The sequence below is a fragment of the Gallinula chloropus genome, assembly GCF_964237585.1.
Source record: "Gallinula chloropus genome assembly, chromosome: 2".
Lineage (NCBI taxonomy): Eukaryota > Metazoa > Chordata > Aves > Gruiformes > Rallidae > Gallinula > Gallinula chloropus.
The window spans coordinates 153257273-153283104 of NC_140086.1; the positions used below are offsets into that span (position 1 = coordinate 153257273).

At 38.9% G+C, this 25832-nt stretch overlaps 1 protein-coding gene across 1 annotated transcript in view; it reads left to right on the top strand.

Annotated features, from left to right (window-relative positions):
- Positions 1-25832, top strand: part of PTPRN2 (protein tyrosine phosphatase receptor type N2) — a gene marked incomplete at both ends in the record, with an annotated part of 656586 nt that overhangs the window by 46798 nt on the left and 583956 nt on the right. Inside the window, one exon of the mRNA XM_084279942.1 lies at positions 23552-23602. Within this exon, the coding sequence (XP_084136068.1) occupies positions 23552-23602 (51 nt within the window). The remainder of the gene's footprint in view (positions 1-23551; positions 23603-25832) is intronic.

The following is a 25832-nucleotide window of genomic DNA, read 5'->3' on the forward strand; positions in this document are numbered from 1 at the left end:
AAGTAGTAGATTGTCTGGGAGGGCTGTCTAGGAGCAAACTGTACAAGGTGATGAAAATATCTTTTAATTTTTATTTTAGAAACCAATCTCTGCATGAGAAAAACTGTAAGATGTAAGAAATGCCTGATACAAAATTGCTTGCATTTTGGTTACGTATTTCTGAATACTAGAAATAAAAGTTCAGGTAAAATTTGATATTTTTCTATTGTGTGTTTACCTCTGCACAGATGATCTGGAATGGAAAGCAACCAGTGCGCAGGGAAGTCTGAAGGTAGTAGAGCTGTAGGATGGGGACAAGACATTGAATACAGGTTTTTAACTGAAAGTAAACTGAGTTAGGTCTATTTTATTTTTTTTTATTCACTAAGTAGTAAAAGCAGATTAATAATCTGTGGTAGCACTTGGGCTTCTTAAACAGTGACAGTTGGATTTTCTTCTTTCAAATATCTGGGTGCTTATGCTTTCCTCCGAAATACTGAATTTCATTTAGCTCTCCTCCAGACTCCTTTTTTTCTTTAAATTTGCTGCTTTTTCATTTAGTATAATCTTTTCTGGTCACCTGTACACAGCATTACAGGCTGCTCTTTCTGTAAAGCAAGGTTCTCCCCCGGTCTGCTTTGTTTTCCGTATTGCGGCTGTCACCTTTAGTTTGCTCACGCTGTGTTTTTGGTTCCATTTCTTGTTTGTCGAGTGTCTGGAACTTGTTCTTGTTATCCTAGTGGGGATCTGCACTGCTGATTAATAGCACCATTGGCTAAAAATAGGTGGAGTTCAAGCAGGCTCCATATGCTGATGATAATTTTTTATGTCTTTTATCCAGTGTTCTCAACTGTAATTCTCATCAGGTGACAAAATGGCCGCTCACACCCATGACCTGAATGAACTGTGGTGTCATTTTCCTAAAGTCACCCTCTGCAGAACGTAAATTCCTTGTGTGTGTAACGGGGAAAGCACAAACATGCTAATCGGTTTGAATGAAAACTACTGTTATTCTCCCGCTGTGGGTGAAAGGCTCCAGCTGACAGAGGGAGGCTGGGAAGAGCACCAGTTGCAAACATCTTCTATTCCTTTCCGAAGTGGGAGACTTGCTTGCTTGTCTAATAAAATATAATGAGTTTTGGTTTCATTTGCATTTCTGAATTCTATTGAGCAAATAAATGTTTGTGTAATGAAGACACCAGTCATTACTTCGTTGCTTAGCTGGAAATATACATTCTGATACTTATTTTTTTTCTAAATCCATGTGTAAGTTGTAATTATTCTGGAGATGAAGTTTACAGTTATAGTTGTCATTAACTATCATGTAGAAAGCTCAATACAAGCAACTGTAGGCAGCCATCATACCCTTTGGCTTTTCTGCTCTGTACTACTACTGCACTTAAGTGCACTGTGCTGTTTCATAGGATAAACTCTTTCCTGAAAGAGATAGACCACTAGTGGAGAATTATAAATATTAGATGTTATGCTTTAGATGTAAAGTGGCAGTATTAATTAATCCTCAGATGTATTGAAAATACTTACTCATAAAACTTGTGAAGCAATGGAGAAGAAAACTGGGCACTTTATAGGTGGCACAGGTTGCGTAGTGAATATAAAAAGTTTCTGTTCTTGCCCCCTTTTATCACATGCTAATGTATTTCCAAAAGTTCCCTCTCTAGAGCTTAAACTTTGCAAATTTTGTTCTTCCCCAAAAGATTTCTGTGCTTGGGAAAACTGTGGCAAGTCCTTTCAAATGCTTTAATTAGATGGATATGTTCATGTATTTGCCCACTGGAAAGGAAAAGTCAGAAATCTTACAGTACCTCAAAGAGCAGTAAAACTGTAATATATGAACCATGTATTTTGATCTTTTTCCTTTGGATATACATTACTGCTGGGATAAATGTTTGGGTTTTTTTAATTTTAACTATTTTTGTAGTGACAGGACAAGGTGTGATGGCTTAAATTAAAAGAGGGTAGATTTAGATTAGATATGAAGAATAAATTCTTACCTGTGAGGAAGGTGAGGCCCTGGCACAGGCTGCCCAGAGAAGCTGTGGCTGCCCCCTCCCTGGCAGTGTTCAAGGTTAGGTTGGATGGGGCTTTGGGCACCCTGGGCTAGTGGAGGGTGTCTCTGCCTGTGGCAGGGGGTGGGACTAGATGGGCTTTGAGATCCCTTCCAAACCAAACCAGTGTGTGGTTCTGTGATTCGATAATTCTGTGATTCTGTGAAAATACTCATGTTGAAAATACTGTTTGGTGCATAAAGAAAGAAAATTTCATTAGTATGAAAAATGCTGTTAGCTGGATATAATCTGTGCACGTTTGCATAACTTTCCCCATATGAACACAAAATACCTAAATCTCCCTGGCATTTAGATCCCAGAAGACTATCTCTGAATTTATTAGAAGTAAAAATTGCTGTTCAAAGGTAGAAAGATTAAATACACTGAAACCTGATTTCCAGCCCAGCCTAAATTCTAGTATTTTCATCTTTCATGCCTTAGCACTTATTTTGTGACTGAAGAGTAGGAAAACATTATTATCTTCACTTTACTGATGATCTAATTGGACTGTAATGAAGATGGTAATGCTTTCTGGCCTGTAAAGTTTTTCTTTTGTTGATGGCTTCAAAGAAATAATTGTTTGTCTATTATATGTGGGAAAGGTAATGTACTGAGAAAGTAAGAGAAAAACAGGGAAGCATTTTGGTCTATTAGTATTGTATCAGATATTAAGAACCAAAAGGCCTAATGCATTAAAACAGAAGAAAAACCAGTCACATACTCCTGTATTTTAAAAAAATAATAATAATAACAACTTTTCTAAGTATCAGGTTAGACACTTCTCCTGTTCTGCTGGAGTGTTTTATGCCATCTGCCTAGGCTGTAAGATCTTTAAGGCAAAAAGAGATACACAAGTGGCACATAGACCACTGCTAGGACTGTTAATTGCTTACTTTTCACAACATCTGGCACAAATAATATAACATATTTTCTTCTGCCTGTTGAAAGTAGATATTTATTTACCTGCCTGTCACTAGGGCTTTGAAGAGCCTCGTGGAAGCCAAAAGAATAAACGCGCTCTGAAGGGGAATTGATACATCTCAGACATCACTGTCCAGATAGAGCCTTTAACTAGGTTTTTAAACAGGGTGTTGTCACACACTGGAAAGCTTTTTCCCTGAACATCTGCTGACGGCCACTTTCAGGGCCAGAATCCAGGTCCAGACAGAGCTCCCCTGATGCAAATGGCCAGCTTGATGTTCTTAAAACTCACATCCTGACGTGGGACGTATTAAGTTTCATGCTGATGGTTTTATTGTGCTATCGTTGCCACCTCAGTTGACCAAATGGCAGCTGTCATAAAAGGGGAAGAAAAACACTCCATCTTCTCTTGCCTGTGTTTCCTTCTGCAGAGCTGAGGAGATATAAAAGAGCCCTTGGAGTATGGGAATTGAAAAAGACTCAGCTGGAAGTGGGTGACAGTGCTGTCTTCTACAGAGCAGAAGGACAGGAAACAAAATGGGAGCAGAAAGTTCACGTTGCAGGAATAACATCCACAGAGCTAGGCTTGAACTGGGTCACATAACAGGAATGTATTCTTTTTTCCTTCCTCATTATTTCTTGCAGCTTTGAATCGTTTCCATTAAAAATGAAACTTTTTCAGTTAGTCGTCATAAATTAGTCATCTGCCAGTGTTTGAGGTATTGGCCCCAAGTGAACCAGCCTACTACAGTACAGTACATTTCAGATCCTGTGCAGCCTTTCTTTGTGAACTGGGCAAATGAGCTTGCATGCAGTCTCTGTTTCTTTGTGCATGGATTCCAGCTGCTGTAACTAGTTATGGAGGGCTCATATGTCGCTGTTCTCTATAAGGACCTTACTGCGGAAAGTAACCTGCTGGTGATCTTCCCTACATCCTTCTGACTGCATGAAACATCCAGATCCTATCAAGCCATATTTATCTGCATGAAGCTGCAGAAGCTATAAAATCATCCCACGGTGTTTTAGCATATGTTGAAAAATGAAATACTGTCAAACTCCTACAGTACTTGAAATAGATTTGAAATAGCCTTACATTTTTGCTCCTTCACACTTTTGCTGTGGAGATCATTCAGGGATTCAGATGCAGTGGGGCACAGAAATAGAGAATGAATCTCTCACTTGTCGAACTAAAAATTAACCCTCTCAACCAAGATAGCTTTAGATAAGTAGAATCTCTAGCTTCATGCCTGCTTTCTATGTATTAGAGCTTCTTACTGTTCTGTACAGAATGCATAATTCAGTAAGTGATATCCAGGTTTATGTCTGAAAAGAGAAATGCCCAGAAATTTTGTATGAATGAGATCTCATAATTTTTTATACTTGATTACTGCCAGCATAGGTGATAGTCTAAAAATATTCTGTTTTTTATTTTATCATACCTACACAGTGCATCTGGCAACATAACTTTATGTTCTGATCAGAAGTGCAAATCTGTAAAATAACATTCTTGGAGCCAGTTGCAACAAGTGGAAGTTTGCCATTAATTTTAAGGTGGCAAAATTTCACTGCTATGTGTGCAGTTAAAACAACTTTGGAGAGGGAGAAATACTGAATATCAGTGGCGTATCATAAACAGTCATGAAGCCATCCATCCTGGACTGTGTGTGATGGGTGCTGTCCTGCTTAAAACTCTGTCATTTAATTATTTTATCTTTAGTATATTTATATAAATGTATGTGTTTGATGACAGTCTTCTCTACAGACTGCTTTATTGCTTTGTGATTTTACAGTGTTTAAACTGTAATGCAAGATTGAAGTTAATTTCATTTATCCTACTGTTCTTTAAGCAGCCAACATAAGAGTAAACCCCATTAAAACAATTTCAGCTCTAATATTGACTGCAGGAGTACAGAATGAGATTTTATCTTCCCATTGAGTTGGAAGGAAAAAAAAAAACCCAACCCAAAACTTAACAAACAAAAAACCACCCCAAAACAAAAAGCAAACAAATGTTTCTAAATAATTTCCTTGCTTCCACAGATGAACATTTTTAAGTTGGCAGATGAATATTTCTGGAATCTTAGTGCTTCCAGAGGCACTGTTTTTTTTTTTTTTTATATTTTTAGTGTGCCTTTTAAATACTGTTTAGGTATACAGAACACACACACACACAAACTATAATCCCAGATACACAGGCTAGAAGCAGACCTGTGAGGAATGTTTTGGATTTATTCATATATGCAATGATTACTTGAAACCATTCCTGGCTATGTTCAGTGGATGATTTTGGGGATGCAGCTGTCTTGCTGAATATTCATTATGAAATGCTTGTATTTAAAAATAAACCCATTAGATTTGTTTTCATCACACAAACTTGTCTTTCAATATGTGCCAGTGACCTGGCATGGTGACGGCATCTCTGAGCCCTGGGTCTCCATGGAAAATCATGTTATAGCTTTCTTTTTCTAAGAATATTCAAGAAAATGTAGATAATTTTAGGAATGGATCCTAAAAATACAATGCAAAGTCACGTAGCTTTTTCCTACCTTCTTTAAAAGCGAAGGTGGGCCTGTGTTCCCTTGTGCTATGTTTCCATCTCTACCATAATACTTCCAGGGAAAATTGTGTGCCTTTCAGTGCGGAGTTATTTCTGATTCACAGAGTTACTTATAAATAACAGAAGGCATTCTGGGTGACTGAAGCAAAATATAGGGATGGGAAAGCACATTCGCCCTTTTTCAAGTAGAAATAAAGGTTAATTCACTTTTCTGTTCCGAGTTTAGTTGAGGAACAGCATCTCTTCTGTAATGCAGCAAGAGCTCTTTTCCAGTCTGCTTTAACTCCTATTTTTGTCCTAAACATTTAGGATCCAGACTTGTTACTTCAAAAATCAGCGAAGGCTTGTCAATGCCTGGACAGGGAACAAGATATTCCCTTGGTGACTGTTGCACTTTATATTGTGGGAACGTGACCACCTGCAACACTGGAAAATGAGGCATTTAGGAGCAGTCAAGCAAAGGTTACAATGCCAACAAAACTAGTGTCAACTAGAAACGTTTAACAAACCTTAAAACCTTATGAAGTTGAATACAAGGTACAGTGCCTCCTTTTTATTTCTTCCGTCCTCACAAGTCCTTGTATCCTCTGAATCTGTATTTTTCAAAGGTATACAGACAATTCAATCTCAACAAAATTACCAGTTTTGAAGAACTAGGGTTTTGTTTTTGACATTTCAAAGAAGACAGTACAGGGGTCTCATCTCAGGTAATTGTAGCACAGAGACAGTTGACATTTGCCTCTGAGATCGCTACAGAGAAACCTGCAAGACCCACTGACAGAAATAGGACTTCTGTGGCATGGCTCACCTAACTTACTTTAGAAAACAAGGCTGGATTCAGTTGCCTAAAGAAGGGAACCTTGTGTTGCTTCATGTGCTGTGGCTATTCTGCCAGACATCCCTGACACTCCAGAAAGATCGAATTTCCTGCAGGTCCTGTACCATATCTCTCAGTGCTGTGTGGGTGTCTTAGGGTCTGGTACATCAGATGGCACCAAGTGCCAATTTTTTGGTAACAAATTTCCTTGCTATTTCAATATAATAATAATAAAAAAGATCCTATGTATATAATTCATGCATAGGATGCATGTGTAATACAGATAGCATATCTGTAGATTTCAAAGACAAACATTGATTCCATTTTGCAAAGTGGATGGCACTCACTGGAAGTGGGAGAACTAACGTGTAGCAGTTTGTAAGATTAGCAGTCGTCTTTGATCTGTAATTGCAGCTGTGTGGTTAGTGCTTTTTATCCCCCATGCCTCCTGCTGATACAGGTGGCACGCATTCAGGAGCTTCTCAAGTAAAACATAATGTACGTTATTATTCTTACAAAAAGAGAAGGTAGAAACTAAGCAGAAAATAACAAGGAAAAAAAGCAAAGTACTTTTAGTTTCCCTCCCTCATAAAGGAAAAAACACACAGGAGGAAAATAGCTTCCATATTTTTAGTCATTTGTGAGTCACCTTAAATCTCCTAGGATATTTTAGTAAAAATTATACTAAAAAGCTTCTATGGAATAATGAACTAGTATGTTTTTCCTTCTCGCATATTTCACTATTTTTAAAAACTTCTTTAGGGTATAGAAACAGTTATCCATCTGGGGATGCAAATGCAAAGTGAGCTGTGTGGATTGTTAAAGGAAAGAAGACTGGGTAATCTTTTCTGAGGCTGGCTGTTAGCATTTTCTGGTTAGGTGTACTTATGCACTTAGGCTAGTTGTAGCAATAAAGGTGTTCACACATCTGGAAAGGTAGTGGCTGAGGGGAGCTGGGGTTAATTCATGTCCTAATTCACTGTCCTGCCCGCAAGATCCTTGTTAATGTATGGTCCGTGAGATTAGGCAGGCTATTGGGGTGTGGTGGAGGTCTCAGAAGAGAACAGATTAGAGCAAAATTATGGTGTTGTCAGAGAACAATGACAAGGGAATCACATCGCTAGAGGTTTTATCGACGGTGCAGGTAAAGGGAGTGCTGGAGTGATAAAAGACTGTAGCACCTTGTTGTTTTGAAAGTGTGTAGATACTCCTACATCTCTTTGTAAATAAAGCATTACAACTAAAAGCAAGAGTAGATGTATAGCGGTCATCCTGTCTTTGTGTGTTCTACCTTTAACCCAGAATTACATAAATTACATGCTATTACATCATCAGATGCCAATGGGCAGAGCTGCTGAATAGAAGGAAAGTAAAGATTTTCTGGAAGGTAGAGAGGATGCAGGTATGTTCACATACTGTCAGCCATAAGCAGCCCTCTCACATTCCATCCCATCCCCTGTCCTCATACTCTTTAAATTGGGAAGATGAAGAGCTGGATACTCTGATGTAATACTCTGGCGGACTTGGGCCACTGTTTTCTCATTGACACATGTTAACGTCATGTTTTTAGCTATATAAAATTGTTAAAACTGTTTTTGGTGATTACACAGGAAGTGATGCAGAGTATTTTTGGTTTAGTTGTTTTGTCTTTATGTTAATAGCTAAGGGGAAATTGAGTTGATAGGCAAAAACCTCTTATCTGTAAAAATCCTGAGGCTACCCTGAACCAAGTTCCAGCCAAGTCTGCAGTGCACATTTTCCAACAGCAGAGTAACAATACAGCTCATATTCTGTGAGCTCCAATTTATTGTTTTTCCACGTGCCCCTCAGCAAAAACATTCCAGGAAATTATACAAAAGGAAGAGAACTGCAGGTACAGTCATTGTTGTTATGGTCCTTGACCTGAAACTCTTCGACTGTCTACAGGAAACTGAAGAAACCTTCTCAAAAAGGCTAGTACTTGATGTGAATTTGATAGCCAATGTTTATTGTCATCAAGGCTAAACAAAGAGAAGTTGCTGTGTGTTGTTTCCTTGTACAGACTAGTGTGTAACAACCCAGCACTCTTCCATGTTTCATATTTTTTGAAATACTGTACATGAAATTATTTCAGAGCTTTCAGACATTCTTGTTGCAATCTTGTATTAGTTTGCAAGAACACTTCCAACAAGGTTAAACTGTAAAAAAAAAAATTTAAAATTACTCATTTGGGCATAATGTTAATATTCTTGTTCCTATACATCTGTTGCATGATGTATAGTTTGTAGAACAGAAAATAAAGGTCAGAAAGCTTTGTTTTGTTTGGGTAATTTCTTTGCTGTTTTTTTTTTCTTAAGTCTTATAATTACTTTTTGTAAACACTACATTTATGTACAAAACATTGCATACACATTGTTCTTTGCTGTCTGCAGAGTATTAAATTCAGAAGCAACACAAGATTACATTTGTAAGATACTCATCAAATAGAAAGTCTCCAAGAATACTTTTAAAGATTATGGCTTAGTGATTTGGCTGAAGTTCAAATCCTGAAGGAAAAAAAACTCTTTTTTGAATAATACTGGTTCATTAAAATAATTTAAGAATTCTTAAGAAGACTCCCATATGAGGTGCCAGACTGATTCTAAACCTCATTGAATATCATGTCTCTCAGAATTATGCAAATGCCAGTCAACTTACAGTCAACTGTAGACTGAAGACTTACGTCTGGAACTTCATGAAATATTATCATCAAGGATTTTGGAAGGAAAAAAAATATTAAAATCCAGTCTTGAATTAATAAACCTTTGGAATAGGCTTGCAAACTACCAATGGGATTTTTGTAAAAACTTCTTGTCTCAGGATGTCTGCAAGAAATGAGAGAGCCCCCTTCTGCTAAACTCACTGAAATCCCACAGCAGCACTCCTGAAGTCAGTGTAACTAGCTATTAGAAAAACTCAGGTCTGTTCTTTGCCAGTAGTTTATGTCTGTACTTTGGACTTTTTATCACTTTTAACTCATTACACATCACAGACAATTCTGTGAAGCTTGCTCCACTTCCTTTCTCAGACTCTCTTATTTTCTCCTATTTCCTCTCTTCTTCTACAGTATATTTCTTCCCTTATTGCCTTTACCCTTTCTTCTGTAAATCCATGTTTTTGTCTTCAGTGTTTTCTTCTAAATTTCTGCTTCTTACTGTTTCTAGGTTTCTATGTTTCCTTAACCATCTTCACTCAGTAGATTTAAAAAAAAAAAGTAAAAATGAAGCCTTTAAAGTAAATTTTGGTAACCCTTCTGTGAAGTTGATATGGCCCATTCTTTTTTCCTTTTGTAGGCTCTGGGCTAATTATCATTATTAGTAAGAGCCCGAGTTCAGCTGGCACAGCCAGCTCTGGAGTTCAGAGCAGTGATGTTGGGCAGAGGTTTCCCATTGGTGAATAGAGACACGGAAATCCCCATTCCCTTCTCTTTTCATTATGTGCCTTCTACCTGGTAATTCGCAGGAGCAAAGAACAGAATCACAGAATCACAGAATCACAAGGTTGGAAAAGACCTTTGAAGATCATCAAGTCCAACCATTCCCATCCTATGCTAAACCATATCCCTAAGTACCTCATCAACCCTTTTTTTGAACACATCCAGGGATGGTGACTCAACCACCTCCCTGAGCAGCCTGTTCCAGGCCCTGACAACATTTTCAGTAAAAATTTTTTTTCTAATACCCAATCTAAACCTGGCCTGGCACAGCTTCATGCCATTTCCCCTTGTCCTATCTCCTGTCACCTGGCTGAAGAGACCATCACCCACCTCTCTAGAACCTCCCTTCAGGTGGTTGTAGGTGGTGATAAGGTCTCCCCTCAGCCTCCTCTTCTCCAAGTCAGCCTCCTCCAAGAGAATGCTCCAACAGCCATGACAGGATCTGATGGAAGCACAGAGAGGCTGTAACGATGGGAATAAAAATTGCTGCAGTAATGCAAGCAGCAGAAGGTATTTGGCTTTTATAAAACATGCTGTAATGATGAGGTATGTAGAAATTCAGTGAAGTACCTGCATTTGTGAGCTATGTTGCCTTCTGTATGGAATTTATTTTCAGCAGACATGATTTGGAGACTGGGTAATGCTAAAGAAATGAAAATGTTGTTGACTTCAGTCTTCAGCTTAACTTTAGATGGGAATATGAAAAATATGCAACACTAGCATTCACTTGTTCTCAGAAGTGGATTGTTATTCTCTGGTGGTTACAGAGAATACAGCTCCAGTGTGCTCCACATAATGTGCATAGTACAGGGTTTGTGAATTGTAACTGCAGTGTAATCACATAGACTGCAGTTCCTGCTCATCCGAAAGGAATGCGATAGAGGATGGGCACAAGATTCAGACATACTTTTTCCTTACTTTATATATGCCTTATTTTCCCCTTCATTAAAATCAAACTGTTAGAGAAGTCAAACTCACAGTAGAGAAGCAAACTGAGCTGAGACTTTAGGAACAATCTATCACTTCATTAGAAGAATGTATATAGCAAGTCAAGAAAGAACAACAGATTCTGAAGATTAGCCGTCCTGATGACATCCATGTCCCGAAGACATAGAGAAATCTGTACACTTGCCACCTGAGGTTTGCAGATCTTGCCTGTCTGGTACTTGGCCACTACAGGGCCCTTACTAGAATTGTTGTCCCTTGCCATACATACTTTTCAGTCCCCTACCCCAACCCTCCGCAGGGAACACAAACTCAAAAGCTCATGTACTGTAGACTGCAGTGGCAGGCAAGGAGCTGATTCACACTCTCTGTTGAAATCCCTGCACTTTTTGAGGGCCTTGATTTTACATAAATCACCATTAAAAACATACTCTTCAGGAAATGCTTGTTTGCATTGTACCAAATATTTCCCAGTAGCTTTATGCAGCTACTTCCTTTTCCTCAAGATCCGAAACACATCTGTGAGATGTGGGGAAGTTAAATAAAGGCATAGAAAGGTTATTATTTGTATTACAATGATCATTAGCACTCCAAACTTGACTAGATCTCCATTTTGCCAGCCACTTAAAAATACCTGAAAATGATAATAAATTTTAGCATTGATCTAGATGAGACACACAAAATACAGAGGGAAGGTCATGGTGAAATGGTTTCCTGAAGTCAGCAACAAAAATCAGGACCAAGACTAGAATTACTAGAATTCCAGTCTGCTAGACTGTGGGCTGGAAACCTTACTAGTAAGTTTATAAGCAGTTTGGTACTTTATAAGCAGTATGATATTCAGGGAACACGCAACATCAACTGTTTGTGAACATCTTTTTCTTTTCTGTTCAATAAAACTTGTAAAATTTTCCCTCCTGTTGCACAAGTCTTGCACAGATACTCGGGAGGTCATTATTTACAGGGGGAAAAATAACATAGATAATAAACATGAAAAAAAATGTAGACACTTGGGCCCCCATTCACAGATACTTTGATTCCATCAAAAGAATAGGTGTTAGAGGCTAAGTGAGTGAGAACTGGTGACTGTATGGCTACAGTATAGCAATGACTTTTAGCTACTCTAAATGATGGAATTCCTGAAGTCATCCGGGCTTCAGATTTTTTTCGTAAAGAAAGTATTTCTCAAGGGCAGTTTTTCCTTGTTGTATTAAGGGGTTTAACAGATGAACTTCTAGGGTCTGGGAGGTTTAGTCTTCTCGTGATCTTTATTTTCTCTAGAGAGGAAAAGATGCGTTTGTGTACTTTTTAGGAAGGAACCAGAGTATGAATTCTGGTGATACGCTGCCTGCATCATATTTGTCATGTTTCAGAATTATCTGTAATTTTCTTGGCTTCCTCCCCAAATTGCTTTAATCATTAGTCTTTTTCTTAACTACTTCTCTGATATGTGTCATTATGGTGCCTGCCTCTCAACAGAGCCAGCCTGGGGAAATAAACATCTCACTGGTATCACAGGGTAGGAAGAGCTACTTCAGAGGGACAACGACATAATATATTCTGGGACAGCTGGTTCTAATGCCAGCCTCAGATACATTGGGGTGAGTCAGGAGTAATTAGAGCCCAATTACTGGTCAAAATCAAGACCATTCACTCTCAGTTCCACATTTTCTTTGAAATTGGTGTAATTTCACAAAAGTGGATCATTTTATTCTGTAATGAATTTAAACTACTGTCTAGAATGAGTTTTAAATCAATACAGGATAGATTTAATTCATTATCAGCATAACAAAGTATTGTCCTAAGTCTGCCCCTCAACATCAGGCCCTAGATGGGAAGATGGAGTGATGCCCCTGTACACAGTTACATACGCTTCAAGTTCAACAGGACTTGAACAAAGTCACATGGTGCTGCTCATTGATTAAATGTCAAGAGATAATTTGTACTGATCGGAACAGCTGAGTACTTGGTAAATAAAAAAAAAAATCTAGTATATAAACAATTATAAAATTATTTCATTTTTCTCTGGAAAGGGAAATTTTAGGCGTCTTCATGAAGTACCGTTAGGTTTGATGTGCTACCAGTATTCTTGTATGACCTATTTCTCATAACTTTGTCCCATACTAGACAATGCTGCAGCTTCATTTGCAATTCAAATTCCCAGGGCAAATTACATAGATAAATCTTGGTGCCAAAGTCCATTGAATTTTACCTAATATTATTCTTTTTCCTTCAAGAACTTTAAGAGACTATGACTTTCTGCATTGACTTTCATTATTTTTCTCCAACACATGAATAATTAATGTGGATTACTTTGGACTGTTTAAACTCTTTATTAAAGAAATTACCAAGCATATATAATAGTGTCTCTTTCATGAGATGAATTCAGGTGATTTTGGCACGCTAAATAAAAATTATAATGTGATTCCAAATTGCATGATAAAGTTATGAGGCTGATTTTCCAAACACACTCAAAATAACAGCCATAATAGCAATTTAAAGTGTTTTCAATACCTAGCAGGCCTCATTACGGATACACAGAAATAGATTTAGAGTACTGGTTGGGACATGTTTGGAGCTCATCCATAAAGTGTAGCTCCCAAACCCATGTTTGTTGTTGTTCAGATGAGAATTATTTTCCTGCAGTAAATGACCATGGACTATCTCCTTGCACTTCAGACTTCACTGAGGTATATTACTCTTTTTTTCCTTCTCAAGTTGTTTTTGCCAAACCCACATGGTATTTTAACTGTGAAACAGAGATGGAGTAAGAATCGGAGTGATTGTCTAAGAAGAATGAGGAAGGGAAAAAGAAGGGATCATGTGTGACAGGTACTGGTCCTACTGCAGCTGTTGGTAAGGCATCATTGGTTAAAAGATGCTGTACTGTTTGCTGAATGGAACAGAAAAGGCAATTGTTCCAAAGAGGTCTTCTGCAAAAAATTGTTTCTGCCTTTGAAGTCTGCTCACGACAGTGTTGGGAGAGGCACATTACCCCTAAATATTGGGTAATTACTCTTAGAGGCAATAGAACTGGATGAGAATTGCTGTGAATTCTGGCTCTGTTATTTTAAGCAGCAAGGAGATACTCATTAAGATTCTCTGACAAATAATGAAAAGACAATTTCAGTGCTTGTTAGAGAAAAGTGATAAACATGTATCTTTTCCTTCCTCTGATTATGTGGATAATGGGAGTTTTCCCCAAATATGAGGCACAACTTTAAAGAACTGTTTTAAAAAAACACCCTTGGAGACTGATTAGCTTCAGATGATGGGACATAAGCTCCTTTACCATGTAAAGGTTTTAGAAAATTGTGTCTGAAAGCACTATTTTCCAAAGCACGTAACCCCCAGACATAGTTCCTATTTGTAATGGTTCATTACTTCTTTGACCCAGCCTGGCTTAACCCTGACTGGAATTATATTAGCATTAAGACTTCGAATTGACTCTCATTCTGCAGTTTTGTAAAACAGGTTCACAGGAGTAGGGTGACAGTTACTGATGGGTAAAATGAGGTTGACAGGTATAATGATGACAGTAGTTCTTTCACAGAATAAATGACAGAGGCTGTTGAACTGCAACACTTGCTGGCTTGTGTGGAATAATATTGAGGAAGGCTTTGCGGGTAACCGGCTTTGCTGGTAGCCAGCTTTGCAGACTCTGCTCTATGTAAGCCTGGGTTTTCCCTTTTTAGCATCTTATGTGGATAATACCAGAAGGCTTTCATGTCCACTGATTTTGTGAGGAAGAGTATCCTACAGACCATACCAAGTAAAAAAATCAGGCTGTTTCTTGATGTATTTAAACAGCAAACTGTAATTATTCATTTGGTCAGTGGTATTCAGCCTTCAAATTCCCTGCCGAAGTGCAAAGGAATTTTTTCTTCATAAAGAGCTGTGACATCAGTGTGTTGAGTGATTACAATTTACTGCCCAGTAAGGACAGTAATTTTAGTAACTGGCAATCTGAGGAAGGTATGGAATTGCAGTTGTTGAAGGCCTGTCTGGGTCTTTATGATATTTTCTATACAGCTTGTGAGCACCCTTTGCGTACCTGTGAGCGTAATTTTGAAGGAACAGTTCCTAAATTTTATATTGTAGAGATGCTAATTTTCTCCCAATATGGGCTACCAGCATGGCAAAGATCTTTTGTTTGGTGCTTAAAGCAAAATCACATTTGACCCCTACTGCCCCACTTAATGGGTGTGGGTAAAAGATTTGATGCTATATCCTAGAAAGTTGTAATTTTAATGTTATTTTTAAATGATCTATTTCTTCTCCAATAATGGGTTTATCTGCTTTTTTTTTTAATTTACATGAAGGACATGTTAATGTTCAGTGTAACTAAGTCTTAGTGGAGCTACTTGTTTGCCAGATTATATCTGTGCTTCCCATTTGCCTGTGAGCCAGTGGTGCCAAAGCAAACCTTGGAAAATGGAGCACTTCAGACTTTTCAGGGGTTACAATGCAAGTTCTTTTAATAAAAAGAACTTTTGTGAAAAAATAATAAAAAGGCACACCAAAACACACATTGCCCAAATCAGCCATGTTCATTCTGAGCCTTTGCAAATGCGAATACTGTTCTTGAGCTTTCCTAGTGAATCATAGAATCACTGAACATGTTAGGTTGGAAGGGACCTTTAAAGGTCATCTAGTCCACCTCCCCCCTGCAGTAAGCGGGACACCTTTAACTAGATCAAGTTGCTCAGAGCTTCATCAAGCCTGACCTTGAATGTCTCCAGGAATGGGGCCTCTACCACCTCTCTGGGAAACCTGTGCCAGTGTTTCACCACCCTTACAGTGAAGAAGAACTTCCTAATGTCTAATATAAACCTACCCTTCTCTAGTTTAAAACCGTTGCCCCTTGTCCTATCACTACATGCCCTTACAAACAGTCCCTCCCCAGGCCAGTGATGGCCTTTCCCTGTCTCTTTGCCTCATGAACTATTATTCCTGTTCATATCTTCAATTATTCTTAACATTGACCTTTCCTCAGTGCTCCCCAGAAGAAAAGCCATGCAACCTTGCAATCATGGCATTAGTAATCAGATAAGTTAATAGTATTTTCACGACAAAGCAATTCCTTTCTTTAGTTGTAGACAGGTTCAGGACTAATTACATACAAAGGAAAGGTGTAGTAATTTTATTTTTTTCTAAATGCAGACAGGACAAAATGCAGCTGTTACATAGTGAGAAATAGTATCATACATTGTGGCTTTCTGTAATATTTTGCCTATTTAGTGTGTCAACTCATACATGTTGAAGGGCATGTTATAAACATGGTAATTGTAGTACTAATATTTATTGTCATTGGGGCTTCAGGGGCAAATCTTGGCTTTAAGTACTGACATTTTCTCTTTTTGAATTGAAACTCTATTCCACAGTGAATTATTCTGGCTAGGGTCATATTTCAATGTACAAAATCAGTGTGTATGAAAAATGATTGAAAGAAGGAGTAATTCTGTGATGAAGAAATGTTAACACCATATGGTAACACTTATCAGAAGCACTTATCTTCCCTTACTTTACTTTGGAAACTTTTCATGTAAGTGATTGTACAGTCCTCCAGTTAACTACTGCAAGGATTTCTTTTGTCAGCTTTATGACTGTTAATTTGGGTTACAGTAAGGCCTGGATTCCTCACCAGGGACCACTGCTTCAGTCTTCGAGGCTTCGGATTCGCACGTAATTGAAAAACAAAACAAAACCCCAAAACATTTTTAAAATCTGTTCTCAAGAGGTTACAGTATAACAAAACCAGACCCCTAATTACACCCAGAACACCTAACAGGTGGAGCAAAGGAGGAATATCTGTGCTCAGTACTCACTGTGCTGTCATATATTTTTCTCACTTTTCTTTGGGGAGAAAGAACTCCTTTACTATTAGGTGATTCTTTAACATTATTTTTGACTGAATTTACTTAATTTCTTTTCATAGTTAAACTACTATTCCAAGCAATGCTGATAAACCCTCACAGGTTCTGCTGCCTTGATAAAATGCCTTTGTCAATGAAGAATATTCTGGATAGCCTCAAAACCCAAGGAGAAAGAGACAACCTGGCTGAACTTACTCTACTCCTGAAAAGTTGTGAATGGAGAGAGGAAGATGGAGCAAATTCTGCCTCCATCTTACCTCCTGTCTCTTTACCTCTCTCCTAGTTTATCTGCATGACTGAAACCAGAGGGCTCAAGTATGGCATGCTTGTGGTTGGGAGGGATGGAAAGGGGTGACTACTTTGTATTGGTGTACTGGTGGTTTGTTGGAGAGTAGAAGAGAATGGGTAGGACTTTGAAAAAACCTTATTGGAAAAATGGAGGAGTTTGGAACAGAATTAAATGAGAAATAGACAAAAAAAAGCAAGGGGAAAAGGGGATTAAAAAGCAAAATTTAAAAACTAGGGCCAGAGAATATCCAAATTTATGATCAGAGTGAAACTCAAGAAACAGTAGTTGATTTTTGACATGCAATTAAAAGGTTTTGAGTAATGAAGAGTATTCACATTACACATATATATACCCCTATAGCAGCTATGTAACCACAGGGCAGGCAAACTGAGAGGAACTCTGCTTAAATTCCATGATCAGTACACTTTTCTCAGCCCTACTTGCAATTTTTGTAATTCTCGACTTGTTAGGCGGACACGTGTGGCAGGACGTGTTGAAAAGATCACAGCTTTAGTAGAGTGAACTACATTTTCTCTCATCTCTATTAGTGAGAAGAATATGTCTCCATCAGATAACTTCTCCATTCCATTGCTTGCATGAAAACCATGTTTGATCCTTTCTACCAGTTTGCTCATTGTTACACACTATCTTCTTTTTTCAGCTAGTTCAGGCTACCCCAGTTCTGGGAGCTGAGCATTTTTTAAATAGTATTTTTGGGCTATATCCTAATTTTACTGTAGGAGAACAAACACATGCTCTCTATGTAGAGCCAGTCGCAGCTGGGGTTAAAGACCCCAGCCATGGCTCCCTGTTGGCACACCCAGGTGTCCCCTGTTTTGTTTCATTGGCAATGTTTAACAGTACTTCTCCTTCAAGGTCTCTTTCCCACATAGCAGCTACATCTGAAAGAAGTAGGTAAGTGTGCTGTGAGGTCTTATTTTAGACTGTTAAAAGTTGTAATAGATTGTTGGTAAGTTTTGATTAGAGAAATCTCTACTGCCTAAAACCATGAGGTATGGTTGGTAATTGTGAAGAAATGTTAATTAGTTGTGTGGCAGTTGAATGAAGACTGGGAAAGGAAGACTCAGAGAACCCCCCAATGTCAGGCAGGATTTAGGTTTGTATTTTCCCAGTTTCTGATTGATATGTATAAAAAAAATTAGCTGTTCTTGTTTGTTGTTTGTTTTTTTTGGTTTGATGGTCATAAACCAATTTTTGATAAATGGGGGCTATGCCTATTTGTTATCTTAGTTAATAATGAAAATGCTTACACATTGTAGGTATTCTTAGAATAAATATTTGCTATAAAATTATTGTGGGTTGGCCGACTGGGGGAAAGGACAGAGAAATAAGCACAATGCAATGTGTCTCATCAGTGGATTTTTAAAACTTGTTTTCCTCATAAGTGAATTACTGTAGCTTTTTCTAGATAAGGTTCAAGTGATTTCAGCTGTTGCCTGACTGGTGTAACCTTCAGAGATATTTCTTATGCAAACAGACAGTGTATTCCAAGGTAGTGTGAAGTTTCTTAGTTTATTTTTAGGAAAGCAGAACTGCTGTATACACAAAGAAAGGAGGAAGGGAGCAATTTTACTAGTGCTACCTTGACAAAGAGATTTGAACTTTTAAGTCCTATACATGCAACGATGTTTTGTGATAGTGTTTCTGATTTGAGAGTGAGTGCTGGAGATGTAGGGTACAGGGAGGGGAAAGGAAGGCAGAAGACTTTGTGAGGCCCTGTGGAATCTACTTTCCTGGCTAGTTAATGAAGATGACACCCTGCAAATGTGATATATATAGCATAGATACCTACCCTCATTTTAAGCAGTCATAAAGTTAAAAAACATGGAGAAGGTGTGTGCATATTTGAGTGTTTTCAATACAAATGCTCCTTGGACCCAACACAGCTTAGTAGAATTCATAGAATCTCCTGAGTTGGAAGGGAGCCATAGGGATCATTGAGTCCAACTCCTGGCTGCAATAGGGCCAGCCAAGGCAGAGCATGGGACTGGGGGCATTGTCCAGATGTTTCTGGGCCTTAGCCAAGCTCGGAGCTGTGACACCTCTCCTGGGGAGCCTGTCCCAGTGCCCAACCACCCTCTCAGTAAAGAACCTCTTCCTGACATCCAACCTAAACCTCCCCTGTTGCAGCTTTGTGCCATTCCCTTGGGTTCTCTCACTGGTCACCAAAGAGAGGAGTATGGTGCCTGCCCCTTTGCTTCCCCTCATCAGGAAGCCGCCGACCATGACAAGGTCTCCCCTCAGCCTCCTTTTCTCCAGGCTGCACAGAACTGCAGATTTGTAGGCTGCTAAACTTACGTATTTATTTATTTACTATTCTTAAATTCTCTCTGACATACTTACTTACCTTGGCGTAGGAAAGGACCATGTTTAGTTTATATTGCAGTCAGCCTGGGCTTTTCTGACCTGTAGTGAGCTTTACTCACATGAGCTCTCCTGGAATTCACTGTGGCAGTTACTGTGGAGTTAATTAGTTTATTAGCATGTGATTTATATCTGTGGAAGCTAGTGGACATATATTGCACCTTTGCAAATCCTTACATTTAAGAATGATGGTGGTGGGGAAATAATTACCCGTGTATATGGGGTAATCCTTACTGCCATACTAATTGGATTTGAAAAAAGTATAACTAGTAGTTATATTTTATGGGGTTGGTTTGTTTGAGTGTGGTGTTTTGTTTAGGGGTGTCCTTCAGGATTTGAAGGTATTACATCAATTGTTTATGTGTTTTGGGAGAAGGCCTCTTGTAGAGGGGTTGTTTGATGGAAAATGAAATGTAATTGTGACCCCATAAGGCATGAAATGAATTAAGTGCTTTTCGGAGGCAATGCCACTTCAGAATTCAGGGATGACTTATTGCTACCATTACTATTAGTAGGTAGATGATATTTAAAATGAAATATGATGCTTCTTAATGTCACAGAAAATAACACCAAAAGATAAATTTGTAATTAAATTAGCATATTGACTAGATGGGTGAAATATGCATAATGATCAACTCTAGCAATAAATAACTTGAAATACAATATTCTCCAAGGTTTTTTGGATGTCCTTATAGTCCACTTTAGAGTAAACATAGATAGGAACAGCTTGTCGTGTGCTGACTTTATCAGTTTGCTCTCCAAGACATTAGGTTCCAAGGCCAATTATGTCAGGTGCCTCGCTGCAGTAAGCCTCAAATAACCAACTATTATTAAAAGAGAAAAATACATGATAAAACCAGTTTTATTTTGTACTTTTGATGGAACACATATTGGGTGATAAAGCAAAATGTATCAAGCAAAATCAGAGTGCATTTCAAGCATTTCTATATGGAAGTAGTCCTGTAGGCTGTTTATTTCTTTGTGTCTGAACATACCCATTTGTTCATCTTCAAACTGGGTTTTTCTCCAGTATATTATGGGATGGTTGACCTCTAGCAGGTGGCTATGATCCAGCTCCCAGGTGCTTCAAGATCAACAGGGTCTGTGTGAACCCAGGGTCACTGTTATAACATGCTGCTCTGCTAGAAACATTTCCTGGCTGAAATGTCTCATCTGACGCCTTTTGCATCTACAGCACAGCCACTGCTGGATGGGAAGTCAACTTCAAAACTGCCTGTCTTTTTGCCATCACAGGACACTGTCCTGGTTCTGGCCAGGCCAGTTACCCTCCCCAAGCAGCCAGCCCAGGTGAGCTGAGTCAACCAGGGCTGTTTCCACACCACCTGACATCACTCCCCCCATAAAAGGGACTGGTTGGGGAGGGGTGCTCCTGGTGCCTCCAGGGCAGTCTGAGTGTGGCCAGGGCATTGGGTTGATCCTCCTGTTGTGTGGTGCTCTGTGTTATCATTGTATGTGAGTGTAATTTGCTGTGGGCTGTTTTTGTTCCCCTTTCATGGTTCTTTTGTCAGTCAGCTGTCCTGATCCCAACCCAGGAGGCTCTGTCTGTTTCTCCTTGGAGTGAGGGAGTGGGGTATGTGCTCAGCTACTGCTTGGGGCTGAACTACCACAGACACCTTCTGCAACCCTTCACTGGACACAGACATTTCAGGCTTTTGTGTTGTAATCCGTTGCTATCTCTCAGGAAGACAAGGCAGAAAGATTAAACCAGGGGGGTTTTCTAACCCTAAACCCTTTAGTTTTTAGAAGGAATTAACTTCAGACTTCTGAAAACAGGAATATTGAGATAAGTCTTTCACTTTCCTTGTTTATGAAGTCTATTAACTCTTTTCTGCAAGCATTCTTTTAAGTGATCTGTACTGTGGTTTTCGATGGAGCTGATCTTGTACTGTATGCTCTGTGCTGATGTGTTTTGACCAGTCTTCATTCTTGTTTTCTGCTCTCTGAGTCAATATATATAGTGGACGCATCCTTCTGCTTTGCTGGGTCAGTACCAAGGCTGCAGTCAGGTATCTTCAGTGAGGTTTTGGACACTGTTTGAGGTCAGATGGCTGTAGACTTATCTAGGACAAAACTCTGTCATGAACCATAGTTTGTGGGTTGTGTAGGCACACACCATTCTACCATACTGAGCTTGCAGAAGTTTTCTTGGTCTGAAACTTCTTCCAGAATCATCGAATGGTCTGGATTGGAAGGGACCCCAAGGATCACAGAGTTCCAACCCCCTGCCACAGACAGGGCCAACAACCTTCAGGCCTGGATCTACACAAGGTTGCCCAGGCCCCCATCCAACCTGGCCTTGAACACCTCCAGGGATGGGGCATCCACCACCTCTCTGTGCAGCCTGTTCCAGCACCTCACCACTCTCTGTAAAAAACTTCCCCTTAATATCTAATCTAAACCTTCTCTCCCTTAGCTTCAATCCATTCACCCTTGTCCTGTCATTGTCTACCCTTTTAAATTGATTCTCCTCCTGTTTCTTTGCTCCCTTCAGGGACTGGAAGGCTGCAATGAGGTCACTCTGCAGTCTTCTCTTCTAGAGAAGCCCAGCTGCCTCAGCCTCTTTTTGTAGGGGTGGGGCTCCAAAATGTATATGCACACTTTATTAGTGCAGAAGTAAAAGGATAAGAGAATATTGTGCCTGTTGTAGGCTTTCATTACCTGCTTAAGTTTACATATAGGTGCTCTTTGCAGGCAGGTGTGGGATAGATGTAAGGGATTCAGCTGGTGCTTTGCTATGTCTCACATTTGCATAGTTGTACTTGCCTAGTTCAGATCTAGCACTGTGCAAATAAATCCTGCTGAGAGACAGGGTATATTAGTTCAGGCTTAATGATGTGCTAATACAGTTACCTGCTGAAAGGCTCTGCAGGCATATATAAGTCACTTTGTACACCTGAACTTTTCTCTTAGCAGGGTTAGGTCTTGGGTAATTCATAGGAAGAGAGTCTTGAGCCTTTCAGGTGGGTTTTTTTTGATCACAACAAGCTACTTAATCCATTTGACTCTCTGATGAATAGAGATGCTGGTACTCTGTGCTGCTGTGGAGGTAGGCATGGCTGGAGAGAGAGGATTTGCTCCTCTATTTAAAGCAAAGTTCCTGCCTGTTTTCTGATGTGTTTTGTGAAGATTGGCTAATTTCTATAACTTCCCACGTCCATTTGTAAGCTTAAGGTACTTCTTAAAAGGTTTAATTGTGAAAATGTGTTATCTGGGGCTGTTTCTATGTTCAAAATAAAGCCTCATTCTTAGGAGTTTTACCTGCTCCTGGCTCTTTATCAGAAAGCAAAGTAAAGAAACTACTTGTTGGGTTAACAGAGTGCATACCCTTAACAGTTACAAAATATTTCATGTTGGTCCTTGTCCCTGTCCCTTGGTGTGGAGTGACCAGAGCAGAGGTGCATCTTCCCCACATCTCTGCTGCCCTCATGAATATCAGCAGTTCTTCACTTTATTTGAAGATAAGGAGACCCTAGTTATCCCCTTTACCTGATTTGGTGGTACTAGCAACAGGAAAAAAGAGTGGTTTATGTACCTTTAGAAATGAAGCATAAGTGGGTGAGCTGGGCTTGCCAACCTGGATGCAGGTCCTAGGGTGAGGTAGTGGTCTGGCATAGCAGTGGCCCGTAAAGCATCATGTTTTAGAACAAACTTACTGCTTTAAATGGAAAACCCCCAGGATGCTTTTCATAGGCATGTAGTGATTTGTCAGCTGTCTGTGGAGGTATCATGGTGTTGGTGTGGATGGCTTAATTTTTAAGCCTTTCTGCAAGGAATTAGTTCTCCTGATGATCAAGGCATGATCTATGGCTGCAGTTATTAAAGCCAAGCCTAATTTGAGCAACTTCTAGCTGATTCCTAGGCTTGTCTTTGAGTTTCTTGAGGAAACTCAAAATTTCTTGCGGTGTATTTTTGTAATGTATTGCAAAATTGAGAGGACATAAGGTTCCTCACATTATTAAATGAGGGAGATTGTACACTGAGAAAATGATCCCTCAGTAGAGAAATGAGGGGAAAAGAAAAACATCGGCGGTTATTCTGGATATAACCAGTTAATAAGATGTGCTGTCTAACCAGACCTGTTTCTATGCATTTTATTTCTGTACTGCCCAATTTAGACTCCTTAGGCCAACCAAATTTCTACCTCTCGCTGAGCATTTAATGGCCTGAGAGGTCTTCAGTCTGCACTAATTATCCACAGTTTGAAACCTGTATTAATTTTTACCTTTCTATTGTGTTTTTAGGCTGCCTGTTTGAGGATGACCTTTGCAAATCTTTTGAAATCTGCGTAAATGGTAAGTCTTGAATGTTTTGTTTGCTGACTACTCTGTCCTCTACTGTGTAATTGCTATGTGGTTGATTCAATAAGCTGTATCTATATATGAATGAGAGGGAGTGGGAAGCAGGGGGAGATACCAGGTCTGACTATTCAGGTCAGCAGTTAAGGAAAATTCAATAGATTTTAAAATATATAAATATTCTTTGAACCGTGAAAACATCTCCATTTATGAGAAATAGATTGCAATTAAATTAAATGCACTGAAATATGCTCAAATTAATTTGTCTTGAGACAGGGTGAAAATGACAGTCTTGTTATTTTCAGATTACTCAATATTATTTGCTAAAAAGGTGAGCAATTATCAGTCTCATTTTCTTCAAAAGGTTGTTATTTATTATAATAAGGAAGGTACCAAAGACTACCATTGTTCTTGATTATGCTATTTCCTTTTTCTGTGACTTTTGAACTATGTAGAAGCAGCTTTCTTCTGCTTTCCTTCAGAATTCAATTTCAGTAAGTCAAAAAAGCCAGCGCAAATGTATGAATGGGTCTAATGGAATAGTAGGAATTACTTTTCTGAGAACAGTTGAAGATTGTTAATGTCCTATATGGTATCATTCAAGCCATGGTGAAGGACTATATGTAGAGAGATATGTCTAAGGAATTACTGTGTAAAATATGTAAATTTGTAATTAGGGGTATCTTTTAATTATGCATTGCATGTAAAATTTCCCTTTGTGAGTGTATAGTATAAGGAAGTAGTTTTGTTTTCCATCAAACATGGAAGCCAATAATACAGCTTTATTAATAGATAAACTTTATAAATATCCTAATCTAACAACTACTGAAGATGAAATGAGATTCAATTCACAATATTGTTAACAATCGGGAAAATGGGGGGGAATAAAAGACAGAAAATGGTTGAGGAGTTAGGATGAAATAAAATAGATGAAAGGTCAAATATGCTTCTTTTTAAAAAAAAAAAAAAATACTGGGTGCCACTTTCATTAGAGTGCAGAGGTGAACTATGGAATTTGTATCTTTGAATTCAGAAGGGATCCCTGTAGATCCGCTCTGAATTTGCTGTAACTGTAACTTAGGGAAAGATCAGTAATGGATAAGCCAGTTGATCAATGATATTTCAGAATGCCTGATCTTAATTTAAAAAATACATGCAGGGTTTCTGCCAATGTGTTTGAGGTCATGGTATGTAACTGGGCTTATGTTGTCTAGAGTGGTTTTTAAATGCTGTTTGTGATGCAAGTAACAATGCGCTGTTCTTGGGGAAATCAACAGTCTTTGGAAGATCATATGTTGATGCACTAAAATACCATCAGAATTTACTTTTTATATGTACCAGAAAAAGAGGACCTCCTGCTTCTCAGCAGGCCTTCCCAGCTTTCCAGCCCAATCTGCTTTGGTTCAATTCTATGTCTAAAGATCTTCAGAAATGCTGGTATATTAAAATGTGAGTGCTTTCCTGGATTGAAAGCTCAGGAACTTGTCTGTGGAGGTCACTGTGCTCGGGAGCAGAGCTGAGTGTGTATTGCAAGGTCAGGGAAAGGTTTGCCTCCTTTGTTGTTACACAAGTGGATGTTTCTGAAGTGTAGTGTGAATGTGGGTAAGAAACAGCAGCTACTTTTGCATAGCATCTTTGAAGCATCTGTGATCTGCAGATCTGACTCTGACTCCTGCGGGAAGGCCGATAATTTTGACCTTTCTCTCAGCCTCCAGCAAAGGTAACTGAACTGACCACGTTTGCAGAAATGAGACTGGGTTTGCCTATTGAAAACACCAGTATTTGCTATCTTGTGTCATGTCATCAGCTTGAGACTTTGAGTACTTGTCATACATCAGACTGGAAAAGGATGACCAAAACACTGATAACCAAGCTGTTTGATGGCTAGGAAAAATACTGCTCTTTTCCTTCTTACTTATTTTAAAGAAGAGATTACATGCCTAAAAGATCTTCTAACTGTTCATTTGTATGATTAAAAAGGGCTGTTAAGAGAAATATATTTTATTGTTAAAAGCAGTGTAATCTAGTAGTAAGATCTGCTATAAACAGCGGAACTGTATCAGTTGCATCTCTTCCATCTGGTTAGGTCACACGCTGCTTTCGCAGTGCAAGGAACCCGCTGTAATAATGACTGTTGACTTTTCCGCCACTTCCACTCGTCACGCAAAGGTCTCTCTTGGCTTCAGCGACGGGTGCTTGCTTATGTTTGCTCAATAGCTCCAACAGC